General features: G+C 45.1%; 1 protein-coding gene across 1 annotated transcript; it reads right to left on the reverse strand.

The window, feature by feature from the left end:
• Nucleotides 1–4206: 4206 nt before the first annotated feature.
• On the reverse strand, nt 4207–7113 carry SLC25A5 (solute carrier family 25 member 5). The gene is made up of 4 exons (XM_049872914.1): nt 6842–7113; nt 5366–5852; nt 5011–5151; nt 4207–4619 (listed from the first exon to the last, which is right to left on the reverse strand). Exons 1-4 carry the CDS (start codon nt 6950–6952, stop codon nt 4462–4464), a joined length of 897 nt encoding a protein of 298 aa, XP_049728871.1. The 5' UTR covers nt 6953–7113; the 3' UTR covers nt 4207–4461.
• Nucleotides 7114–13747: the final 6634 nt, after the last annotated feature.

A 13747-nucleotide genomic window follows, 5' to 3' on the forward strand; every position in this document is an offset into this window, starting at 1 on the left:
ATGTGATCAGGCTCGCATGTTCTCTTAAATCTCCACAGTGCCGAATTTCTTCCCTGCCTTACAAGAGGTGCCCCAGGAAATGAAACCCCAGGATGGATGTTCACCATCAAAATAAGGCCACTGTCCTCTTGATTGACCCTTATGGGAAAGTCACGAATTAAGACTTCTTCCCTATAAGTCCACTTTGTCTCCCAACAGAGTCCAGTGCAAGCAACCATCCAATCTGTCGCTTGAACACTGTTTATATTTGTTGCTGGGATACCAGAGGCTCTGACCTTGTTCACCTGCACATCCAGCAAATAATGAGGGAAATGATAGGGAAGCTTCTCCAAACATTTTGAGTGGAACATGAGGCATTTTTTGAGTCCAGAAATGACAGTGTCCAATATTTGTTGCTCAAATAAATCTCAACCTGCATACCGAAGTGCACATTACACATAATAAGATGAGGCTTTGAGAAGATAGATGTTAATTATTTTGAGGTAAATCAGATCACCTTTGACCCCAACCCCAAGCTGCAATTTTGTTGCTCAGCCTTGTGGTCCCAAAATTAATGTAAATCTTTACATTTGTAATTTCACTCGCCAATGCCAAGCCACCCACACAGTCTGCAAATGACTGCTCTCTGAGTCAGACACTATTCACCTACGACTGTGGTACATATTTAAAAAGGTGCCCTGGCAGGATTAAATCATCTATTCCAGTCCTTTCGTGGGTTCTACTCTCTGTAAAAATGGTGGAGCCAGAGAATATTGAAATTGGAAGGGACTTCAGTGTTTGTCTTCTCCCCAAACCCCTCTTGTCATGGATGAGGAAACTAAGGCTCTGATGGTAGAAGTGACTTACGCCAGGTCACTCAGCAACCAAAGCTAAAACCCAAAAGCAAAGTGTACTGGTTTAGGGTTTTTTTTTAATTTATTAAGGTAAAATTTATCTAATACTTGCCATTTTAACCATTTTTAAGTGTACAATTCAGTGCCATCAATCACATTGGCCATGTTCTGCAACCATCCCCACTCTCCATTTCCAAACGTTTTTCATGTCCCTAAACAGAAATGCAGACCCTTTAAGTAATAACTCCCCGTTTCCCCGTCCCCTCGGCCCCTGGTCTGGCTTAGGGTTTTAACAAAGGGCTGCAGTGAGAAATCCTTGCTCTGAGTCCAGAAGCTACCCTCTCTTGCCCACCCACCTCCCGGCAGCTTCTGTGAGTTCTGGTACCCCACCGGCTGACACTGTTCTATAAGAATCAATACATTTTGAATCCAAGAGGTCAGAATATAACTGAGATAAAACAAATCAGTTACCATTACAACAATTATGCATTCATTTGTAGGGGGGGAGGGGGATATACAAGAAACTGTTAATAATGATTATTTTTGAGGAAGAGGACTAGGGATGGGAGAGGCTGGACTGGGAGATGTTGACTTTTCATTTTCTATCTTTTCTTTACTATTTGGGTTTTATTACCATGTACATATATGAACTGTATTAAAAACCTTAAAAAAAATTAGAAATTAGAAATACTGTTCTCACAAACTTCAAGGGAGAAATGAAATTTACCCCAGTAACACTGACGCCTGAGAATCTATTGTATAGTACAGCAGTACTTTTCAAATTTTTCTAATCAAAGTCTCCGTAATGGCAGAAGAGTCTGAATGGATTCCCCCAGGGGCCTGGGGGCAGTGCCAGAAAAGGTCCTCGGTACACGAGAACTCTCAATACAGTTTGTGTTTTAAAAAGGCATTCAAATTGGAAGCTAGACTGTATAACATATCGGCATCTCTTTTAGTAGGAAATAATGGTTTAAATGACTTACCATCCACAAAATCTGGCCCTCTGGGAAGACACCCCTTCGTTCTTTCTCCAGAGGTCCGGAGCACCCGCAGCTCACCGCCTCCAATGACTGAGTGGCGAGGTCCCTGGAATAGGAAGTGCGACTGTGCATGAGCTGACCTGTATTCTGTCTCTCTTACCTGGAATCAGGCTTCACGGATCCTGTTATGCGTTGAATAGTAACAAAACAACGGCATAAATTAGGGTGTTGCTAAGATTGTGTACCATCAATGCGATGTTCGGATGAGCATAATGGACATAATGAATTCTATAGCACTATCCAGCACAGCTTGGAGAGATTAAAACCACTTTGTCTTTAAATTAAATTTCAAAAATCATTGCACAACAAGAATGGAAAGAACAACAACAACAACAAAAAAATCTCATCTATGTCAGCCACCCAATTGTAGGAGGCACCACTTCTTGCTTTCTGATCATTAATGCCTGGTCCTCGGTTTATTTTAATAGCTCCAGGCTTAGTGAGTCCACATCTATTGTAATAACCATAAAGGGGGCTTGGGTCCTCTTGCATTGTGGGTTGCAGCCTTTAGTGGAGAGCCTATTGTCCCTTTTTAGGAAAAAAAAGTCTATATCTGAAAAAGACCTAGGCGGAAGTTTATTTTATATAAATTCTGCACAATATTGTGCATCTAGGCTGTTGCAGAAAAAGAATAGTAGGCTTGAATTCATCCTTGAGTAGGGCTGTACTTTGGCAAATCAACATTCAACAAAAATGAGTGCCTGATTATGGGAGAATCTTCCACTGGAGTGCTTACTAGATGCCAGGCAACATACTAATTGCTGTACATGTTTTATCTTAACACTTACAACACCCCTAGGAAATAAGGCTAGCTCCACTATATCCCCACTCTACAGATGAGGAAACTGAGGCTCGGGGAGATTAAATGACTTGCCCAAGGTCATACAGCTAATAAGCAGCAGACCCCATTGCCACCGTGTCAATTTTGACTCATAGCAACTCTATAGGACAGAACAGAACTGTCCCATAGGGTTTTCAAGGCTGTAATCTTTACGGAAGGAGACTGCCACGGCTTTCTCCCACGGAGCAGCTGGTGGGTTCAAACCACCTACCTTTCTGTTAGCAGCTGAACTGTTTAATCACTGTGCCACCAGAGCTCCTAATAAGCAGCGGAGCCAGGATTCAAATCTAGAACTTCTAACCAAAGAAAAAAAAAAAACAAACGCGTTGCTGTCGAGTCGATTCCAACTCGTAGCAACCCTAGAGCCCCTGAAATCTTAACTATCTAATAATGGTCGTTACCATTTATGGAGGACATATTATGTATATGCTTTCAGGTTCTATGGTAGCTGCCTTGCATAAATTATTTAATCTTTGCAGCAACCCTCTGAGGCAGGCATTATTATTATCCTCATTTTATAGATGAGGAACATTAAGGTTTAGAGAAATTAACTTGCCCAAGGTCCTCAGAGCACACACAGCTAGTAAATGGCAGAGTCCAGATTTTCAATCCAGAACTGACACCAGAACAGAACTAACTAAGCTATATCACAATTCAGTACTTGGCACACAAAGAAAGCCTCTAGGACTAAAGAGATCTCCTGAGCATTAATGCATGCAGTGCAGACCCAGTCTGTTAGCAGCCCTTATATATGCCGGGTATGGGCTGTGGCCTCAGGAGTTTTACTTGTGCGCGCGCATCACCTAGCCTATCATTTTCTTTTAACGTTGTGGCTTGACAGACATGGTGCTTTACTCTTCACACAAATCTCATGTTACAGGCAAAACCCACTGGATTTCTGAGCACTAATGAGGAGCTACAGAAATTGAAAAACATTCACTCGGACTCCAAATTTGGATATGTTTATCTAAAATAAAGATATACGTCCTCCATTGACTAGGCTCATTTAGCAAAATGCAAATGCTACCGTTTCTCTTTTAGAGTGAGCTTTGAGGTCGGGCCATAATCACACCATAATCTTCAACAGCACTGCAGTCTCAGCACTATGTAAGTGCAAGTGCTAATCCTCTGCTCTGAATGGCTCGAGCCAGGCGAAGATGACGGATGGTAACCGGATGAAAATTGGTTAACTATATTATATCTCTGGATTAATAACCACAGGAATAGGAAAGGTGGGGCACAGTACTTTTTGGAGAAAGCTCATTCAGCTATGCCAATCCAAAGGCAACATGCCAGTGCCTTTTGGATGCACTGGGCCTGAATTTCATTTTGCTAATGTATTGGGAGTGTTCACAGGTCACACCACCAAGTTATTCCTTGATAAATGGATGGCTGAGGATTGATTTTCAAAGAAAGCTCTTCATCCCAGAAGCTTAGACCCATAGCTGTAGCATGTATGTAAAAATAAACTGCAAGCAAGCAAAAACTGCATTTCAGATATTTTTATTTCTTCAAACTTTTTATTTATCAGGAGTGACTGAAATAAAAAACAGAACTGAGTCCCATCGTCATCAACACAGAAATGACTTTAAGAGAAAACTGGTCAGATGAATATTATTGCTTCCCATTTTCAACCAGCAGATAGTTGCTGTTGATAGACAGCCAACAGTCTGTCAAGAATGTTCAAGATATGTTATATATAACACAATATGCCTGTTCACAGGGGTAAACAAAGTAGGAAATAAACTTATGTGAACTTCTTGATTTCATCATACAAGACAAGCACAAAAGCACCACCCATGCCTCTGAGCACATTGGACCATGCGCCCTTGAAAAAAGCTTTGCCGCCTTCATCACGAGCAATCTTCCTCCAGCAGTCAAGTGTGCCTGTGTACATGATATCAGCTGCAAAGAATAAACATGGAATTGGTGACTGAGGGCAGATGAAAGGCCGAAAACTCAGTAGGACAAGAAGGGAGCCCTGCCTCCCTAAAAGCTAGTGTCCATTTTTGTAAACCCAACATTTACACATTCCCGTGAGCAATCGTCAACTATTAATGCTGTGACTAGAAAATAGGGATATGCAAACAACCCATTGGTCTTAACCTCTAGGACCATTTAAGCACTCTCATTCAGTCATCTAACAGCCTACTCAAAGGCAGCTGTGACACAGAAGCTATCAGTCCCAACCCAGGATCCAAAGACTGCCATTTTTAAAGTCAGGCACTGCCAGTTTGTGGCCACAGCTTGCCCCATGCCCACGTCTCTGACTATCTCCTGCTCAGGTGGAACTTACTTCCTTTGCGCCCTGACTGCATCATCATGCGGCGACGAACAGTGTCAAATGGGTAGGAAGTCAACCCAGCCACGGACGTGACGGTCTGAGCTATCATCCAGCTGATGATGATGTGAGTATTCCTGGGATCTGGAAGCATTCCTGAGAAAAGGAAAGGAGACACTTTGACCAAAAAGCAGAGTTCTACTTAGTTGTGGTTTTCCACAACCCCCAAACATTTCCTCATTTCTACACTGGATGACCCTGGCTTTCTTAAGCAATTAAAAAAAAAAATCTCTGGAAAATTAGGCTGGCATAACAATCTTTTATAAATGGTCTCTTAACAATGCAGCTTCAAAGTACATCGCAAACTTACCCTTTGCAGTGTCATAGACACCGAAGTAGGTAGCTCGGTAGATGATAATACCCTGCACAGACACATTAAATCCTTGGTACAGGCCCTTAATCCCATCAGATTTGTAGATCTTAGCCAGGCAGTCACCGAGGCCTTTGAATTCCCTTTCGGCACCAGCTTTACCCACGTCAGCTGCTAGACGGGTACGAGCAAAATCAAGAGGGTATACAAAGCACAAGGATGTGGCCCCAGCAGCACCACCTGATGCCAGATTCCCTGCAAAGTAGCGCCAAAACTGGGTCCGCTTGTCCACACCACCCAGGAAGATCTCCTTATATTTATCTTTGAAGGCAAAGTTGAGAGCCTGGGTGGGGAAGTATCGGATGACATTGACCAGGTTACCACGCCAGAAGGACAGGACTCCCTGCTCCTTGGGGATACGGACCACACAGTCGATAATGCCCTTGTACTGCTTATCTGCAGTGATTTGCTTGCTGGCATGCTGCACCTGAGAGAGAACAAGCGGGCCAAGAGGGACATTTATAACCATGTAGAAGCTGAAAGGGAGGCGAAGATATCATCTCAATCAATGTCCTTTAAGGTTAGCTACCCGCCCCGCCCCGCGCCCCCGCAACAAGTCTAGCCTTGGGTATCATACAGGTTGGACCCTCCTAAGCCCTGAAGCTGTCTCAGGTGGAAGAGGTGACATGCACCCTTACAGGCATTAAGCCTCCACCCATTTGGGTGGAGAGGGGGCACCCTCAAGAAGACTGTCACCTTTCTATCTGAGAGAAAGGTCATTACCTCAGACCCAGGTTCACGGGCACTGAGTCCAAGGTAGGGTGCGGTCACCTTGATGACCTATACCTCAGGTCTCCTGCACTGCCTCCCTCCTGCTCCGCCCCAGCTCCTCTCCTAGAAGCGACTGTGCCGCCACCCCGACTTTCACCCAGGAGCTCCCTCTAGAGCCGGAGCGGAGAATGGCGAGGCGTAGGATGGCTGGCCGGGAGGCGGCGGCTGCGCGGGGGAGGTTGTAGAAGCACACGCGCTTCCCGGCACCGACTTCCGGCCCGGCAAGGTTTGCGCGCCACCCACGTTGGGGGGCATGGGACCGGCCGGCTTGGCCTCCCCCGGGCTGTTATTTCCTTGCCGCAACCTTGAGGTCCTCCGTAAGGCCCGGGGCTCCTCTTTCTCGCGCCTGCATTCAGGCTTCGCCCTTGACCCCAAAGCCCGGGGAGATAGTCGCTCGCAACTTGCCGCATCCGGGATGCTGAGCGCCTGGCCTTCCTCCCCTCCCTCCATCCCGAGCCCTTCCTAGGCACCTAAACTTTAAGTCCCTCGTGTTGGCCGTTTGGTCCGACTTTGTCGCGATCTCCGCCCCATCCCGTCACTTCCCCGGACACGTTTTAGAGTTGGCTCCCCTTCGCCCCTGGGGACCCTGGCTTTGTGCGCGACCCCTCCCCACTTCCTGGTTGGGCTCGCGACCCCTGGACTTACCTGCAGCAGGAGCTTGACCCGTTCGATGGGCGCTACCGCGGTCTTGGAGATGGCCGCAGCCACTCCACCTGCCAGGAAGTCCTTCGCGAAGGACACAGCGGCATCTGTCATGTTGAAAAAAAAGAAGGCAGGCGACAGCAGCAATGGGACACAAACCGGCTTTGACTCCGGGGCTTTGGGGCGGAGCAGAGCAAATGGCTGATTTATATACGGAGAGCCGGCGCCAAGGCGGCCGGCGTTGGGGGCGGGCCCCGAGCGGGAGCTGAGCCGCGGCGCTCGGGGCGGCAGCACCGCTGATTGGCTCAGGGCGCGGAGGGCCGAACCTCTGGGACCCGCCAGGGCGCCGCTCTCCCCGCGGCTCTGGGCCGCCACAGCACCTGGTCCGGCAGAAGGACGGGGCGGGCCCAGGGAATACCCAGGATCTGGGCGCTGGAGCCTGAAGGGGGCGGGCCCTTCAAGGGGGGAAAAAGGGTGAGATCACGTGTGCTTGGACAAACCCCCCTGGAGCAGGGCCAAGACCAGGGTGAGGGGAGTGAGGGACTCGTCTCAGACACAATACTTAAGAGGGCGCCAAAAAACTCAGTAATCGCAACAAATAGTATTTTAAAGCAATATTAAAAAAAAATTCCAATAAGCAATCTATGGCCGGTGGGCCAATCACCTGCTTTTTTAAAAATAAAGCTTAATTGGAGGCAAGTGAGGCAGGGACATGCAAGTGCAGGGTCAGATCCTGTCTTTATTTGCAATTTTGATAGTATGTTCAATCGTGGATTTTTTGCATTCATTTATTACTGTGGTAAGTATACAGGTAAGAAAACATTTGCCGTTTCATCATTCTTCACATGTACAGTTCAGTGCCGTTAAACATGTCCATCATGTTGTTCATCACCCTTAACCATTCCCGAATGTTCTGCATTAATTTTCATTCTTTAAAATAAAAAAAAAAATTTTTTAATACTGCATTAAAAATTATCTATCTTGATTACCGAGTTGTTTTGGCTCGCCACCCCCCCCTTAAATTTTGTGTTGAAGTGAGTGCCTCACTCTCGTCACCCTATTCCTGGCCCTGCCATGGAGCTTCACCAATGAAGCCAGAGGAGGTTGGGGTAACCGGTCACAGCAGAGTGGAAACACTGCCGGCTTGTACCAGACCCTGGTTTGCAAATACAGTTTAACAAAGATCTTGCCAGAAATTGGCTCAGGAGAACCCAAAGCCTGGCAGAGGTGTAATTAAGGTATGGCAGGCAGGGCATGTGCCCTGGACACTGCTTGAGGAGGGGCGCTAAGGAGCAGTTTCTATTGGCCATGGCAGTTTTCATCACTAGTTTGTAGCACATCATTCGACCATTTAAAACTAATTTCCCTTTGGTGAGTGGCGTCTGCAGTCTTAAAAGGTAGCGAGCAAGCATCTAAGACACATCAATTATTCTCAACACACCTGTAGCAAACAAGAATGAAGAACACCAAAGACAGATGGAAAATATTAGCCCAAGAGACAGAAAGGGCCACATAAACCAGAGACTCCACCAGCCTGAGACCAGAAAAACTAGATGGTGCCTGGCTACCTACAATGACTGCCCTGACAGGGAACACAAGAGAGAGTCCCTGACGGAACAGGAGAAAAGTGGGGTGCAGAACTCAAATTCTAGTAAAAAGATCGGACTTAATGGTCTGATTGAGACTAGAGGAACCCCAGAAGACCTGACCCCGGGACTCTCTGTTAACCCAGAACTAAAATCATTCCTGAAGCCAACTCTTCAGACAAAGATTAGACTGGATTATAAAATATAAAATGTTACTCATGAAGAGTGTGCTTCTTAGCTCAAGTAGATTGTTGTTGTTGTTGTTAGGTGCCGTCGAGTCGGTTCCAACTCATAGCGACCCTGTGCACAACAGAACGAAACACTGCCTGGTCCCACGCCATCCTTACAATCATTGTTATGCTTGAGCTCATAGTTGCAGCCACTGTGTCAATCCACCTCGTTGAGGGTCTCCCTCTTTTCCGCTGACCCTGTACTCTGCCAAGCATGATCTCCTTCTCCAGGGACTCATCCCTCCTGACAACATGTCCAAAGTATGTAAGACGCAGTCTCGCCATCCTTGCCTCTAAGGAGCATTCTGGCTGCAGTTCTTCCAAGACAGATTACAGTCCATGGTGTATACTCAATATTCTTTGCCAACACCACAATTCAAAGGCATCAAATCTTCTTCGGTCCTCTTTATTCATTGTCCAGCTTTCACATGCATATGATGTAATTGAAAATACCATGGCCTGGGTCAGGCGCACCTTAGTCTTCAGGGTGACATCTTTGCTCTTCAATACTTTGAAGAGGTCTTTTGCAGCAGATTTGCCCAATGCAATGCATCTTTTGATATCTTGACTGCTGCTTCCATGGCTCTTGATTGTGGATCCAAGTAAAATGAAATCCTTGACAATTGAATTGAAATCCTTCAATCTTTTCTCCATTTACAATGATGTTCTGCTCATTGGTCCAGTTGTGAGGATTTTTGTTTTCTTTATGTTGAGCTGTAATCCATACTGAAGGCTGTGGTCTTTGATCTTCATTACTAAGTGCTTCAAGTCCTCTTCACTTTTAGCAAGCAAGGTTGTGTCATCTGCATATACAGGTTGTTAATGAGTCTCCTCCAGTCCTGATGCCCCGTTCTTCTTCATACAGTCCAGCTTCTTGGATTATTTGTTCAGCATACAAATTAAATAGGTATGGTGAAAGAATACAACCCTGATGCACACCTTTCCTGACTTTAAACCAATCAGTATCCCCTTGTTCTGTCCAAACAACTGCCTCTTGATCTATGTAAAGGTTCCTCAAGAGCACAATTAAGTGTTCTGGAATTCCCATTCTTTGCAGTGTTATCCATAGTTTGTTATGATCCACACAGTCGAATGCCTTTGCATAGTCAATAGAACACAGGTAAACATCCTTCTGGTATTCTCTACTTTCAGCCAGGATCCATCTGACATCAGCAATGATATCCCTGGTTCCACGTCCTCTTCTGAAACCAGCCTGAATTTCTGGCAGGTCCCTGTTGATATACTGCTGCAGCCGTTTTTGAATGATCTTCAGCAAAATTTTGCTTGCGTGTGATAATGATATGGTTCTATAATTTCCACATTCGGTTGGATCGCCTTTCTTGGGAATAGGCATAAATATGGATCTCTTCCAGTCAGTTGGCCAGGAAGCTGTCTTCCATATTTCTTGGCATAGACGAGTGAGCACCTCCAGCACTGCATCTGTTTGTTGAAACATCTCAACTGATATTCCATCAATTCCTGAAGGCTTGTTTTTCACCAATGCTTTCAGAGCAGCTTGGACTTCTTCCTTCAGTACCATCAGTTCCTGATCATATGCCATCTCTTGAAATGGTTGAATATCGACTAATTCTTTTGGGTATAATGACTCTGTGTATTCTTTCCATCTTCTTTTGATGCTTCCTGCATCATTTAATATTTTCCCCATAGAATCCTTCACTATTGCAACTGGAGGCTTGAATTTTTTCTTCAGTTCTTTCAGCTTGAGAAACACCGAGTGTGTTCTTCCCTTTTGGTTTTCCATCTCCAGCTCTTTGCACGTGTCATTATAATACTTTACTTTGTCTTCTCGAGACACCCTTTGAAATCTTCTGTTCAGTTCTTTTACTTCGTCAATTCTTCCTTTTGCTTTAGCTGCTCCACGCTCAAGAGCAAGTTTCAGAGTCTCCTCTGACATCCATCTTGGTCTTTTCTTTCTTTCCTGTCTTTTCGGTGACCTCTCGCTTTCTTCATGGATGATGTCCTTCCACAACTCGTCTGGTCTTCAGTCATTAGTGTTCAGTGCGTCAAATCTATTCTTGAGATGGTCTCTAAATTTAGGTGGGATATACTCAAGGTCATATTTTGGCTCTCGTGGACTTGCTCTGATTTTCTTCAGTTTCAGCTTGGACTTGCATATGAGGAATTGATGGTCTGTTCCACAGTCGGCTCCTGGCCTTGTTCTGATTGATGATATTGAGCTTTTCCATCGTCTCTTTCCGCAGATGTAGTCAATTTGATTTCTGTGTGTTCCTACTGGTGAGGTCTATGTGTAGAGTTGCCGTTTATGTTGGTGAAAGAAGGTATTTGCAATGAAGAAGTCGTTGGTCTTGCAAAATTCTATCATTCGATCTCTGGCATTATTTCTATCACCAGGGCCATATTTTCCAACTACTGATCCTACTTCTTTGTTTCCAACTTTCGCACTCCAATCACCAGTAATTATCAATACATCTTGATTGCATGTTCAATCAATTTCAGACTGCAGCAGCTGATGAAAATCTTCAATTTTTTATCTTTGGCCCTAGTGGTTGGTGCATAAATTTGAATAATAGTCGTATTAACTGGTCTTCCTTGTAGGCGTATGGATATTATCGTATCACTGACAGTGTTGTACTTCAGGATAGATCTTGAAACATTCTTTTTGACAATGAATGCAACACCATTCCTCTTCGAGTTGTCATTCCCAGCATAGTAGACTCCATGATTGTCCAATTCAGAATGGCCAATACCAGTCCATTTCAGCTCACTAATGCCTACGATATCGATGTTTATGCGTTCCATTTCATTTTTGATGATATCCAATTTTCCTAGATTCATACTTCATACATTCCAGGTTCCGATTATTAATGGATGTTTGCAGCTGTTTCTTCTCATTTTGAGTCATGCCACATCAGCAAATGAAGGTCCCGAAAGCTTGACTCCATCCACGTCATTAAGGTCGACTCTACTTTGAGGAGGCAGCTCTTCTCCAGTCATCTTTTGAGTGCCTTCCAACCTGGGGGGCTCATCTTCCAGCACTATATCAATGTTCCGCTGCTATTTGTAAGTTTTTCACTGGCTAATGATTTTCAGAAGTAGACTGCTGGGTCCTTCACCCTAGTCTGTCTTAGTCTGGAAGCTCAGCTGAAACCTGTGCTCCATGGGTGACCCTGCTGGTATCTGAACACTGGTGGCATAGCTTCCAGCATCACAGCAACGCACAAGCCCCCACAGTATGACAAACTGACAGACACGTGGGGGAGCTCAAGTAGATAAAAAAAAAAAAGTAGATACGTGGGACTAAATAGGCAGTTCCTGTCCAGAGGTGAGGTGAGAAGGCAGAAAGGGACAGGAGCTGGTTGAATGGACATGGGAAATCCAGAGTGGAAGGGGGAGTGTGCTGTCACATTACAGGGATTGCAACTAGGGTCACATAATAATGTGTGTATAAATTTTGGTATGAGAAACTAACTTGAGTTGTAAACTTTTACCTAAAGCACAATTAAAAAAAAAAAAACCTAATTGCCATAGGCGGTATTTTCTGTAAATGGACCCCTGCCCAAAGGACTGGGTTGAGGGTGGGGAAATGATTTTAGCTAGAAGCCAAATATAGAGGTTGTACCGAAAGGGTTAAGAGGCTGTGTGAGCTAGGCTGGCGTTTGGCTCCCTGGACCCCAGGTAAAGTACTCTTGGAATGGGTAGATTTCTGAACTCCAGAAATATTTAGAGGAATCAATAAAATTAGATTGACAGCCATTGGGTCCATCGAGAAGTGTCTACCAAACCCAATTAGTCTGCATTTACCGCACATGCCCTTCAAAACTTATTGGTTGGCGTGATGCACTCTGAGGTTCAGAGCCGGAGCAGATAGTGTAATCACAAATCCTATGGCTAAAGAAATCACAACAGTGCTTCCAAAAATATGGATGACTGCTGAAAACTGCAACTGCAGCTGAAGTGTAGATGGCCACACTTCAGGATTCTGAAAGACAAAATGCCACAGGCCCTTGCATGCTGAAGGCATACTGGGCGTATCCCTCATTTTTCTTTCCTGCCCTCTCCCACCTCCTCCAGAAAAGACCTGCCTGCTAAAGGACCCAGTTGTTGTTAGGTGCTGTTGAGTCGATTTTTCATTCACAGCCACCCCATGTGACAGAGTAGAATTGCCCCATGGAGTTTTCTAGGCTGTAACCTGTGCGGCAGCACATCTCCAGATCTTTCTCCTGCAGAGCCGCTGGATAGGTTCGAACCGCCAGCTTTTAGATTAGCAGCTGAGCACTTAACTGGTGTGCCACCAAGGCTCCTTTTTAAAGGATCTAGAGAAACTTACAGTTAGGGTTCCTCCAGGATTGTCAACCCTTCCTCTACAAGTATACTTTACAATTTGGTAGTTTTCCCAAGAACCCCCACAATCTAAAGTGACGAGCGCAAATGACAGGTGTTCAAAGAAGAGCACTTTTGAATCTAGTTTTGTGGACTTGGCGAGAAATCTTCGAACGGTACCATTGAGAGGCTGCTATATTTCTCATTAGCCTATTATAACAGAGATGCAGCTGGATACAGAAATGACCTTGCAGTACTACAGCTTAAGGGGATGGTAAAGTATATTCCCTGAACATTAAAGTCACTCCTTTACCTCTACTGGTGAGAGAAACATCCGCTCCAGCAAAAAACTCCTTAGGTTATTTTATTTGGAGGGGAAGTGGTTTTTCTAACCCAGTTCAAAATAAAATGCAAAATCTTTCTTGTTTGAATTCTTGACATTCCTTTTAATGCATTTTTTTCAAATGCTAATTGCTCCTTGATACACCTTGCCACATCTGCTGCTCCCTTTGAGCACGGCCCCATTGTTAAGGAGTTAACAATTGTTAAGGATTCTTAACAATGTTAAGGATTCTGACTCATAATGGCCCTGTAGGACCAGGTAGAACTGCCCCATAGGGTTTCCAAGGCTGTAACGGAAACAGGCTGCCTCATCTTTCTCCTGTGGAGCGGCTGGTGGGTTACAACGGCCAACCTTTCAGTTAACAGCTGAGCGCTTAACCACTGTGCCAGCAGGGCTCCTTTTGAGTGTGAAGCCCCCACTATATTCCCTCCCAGAACTCTTTTACCGG

This window comes from Elephas maximus, chromosome X, assembly GCF_024166365.1.
Source record: "Elephas maximus indicus isolate mEleMax1 chromosome X, mEleMax1 primary haplotype, whole genome shotgun sequence".
NCBI lineage: Eukaryota > Metazoa > Chordata > Mammalia > Proboscidea > Elephantidae > Elephas > Elephas maximus.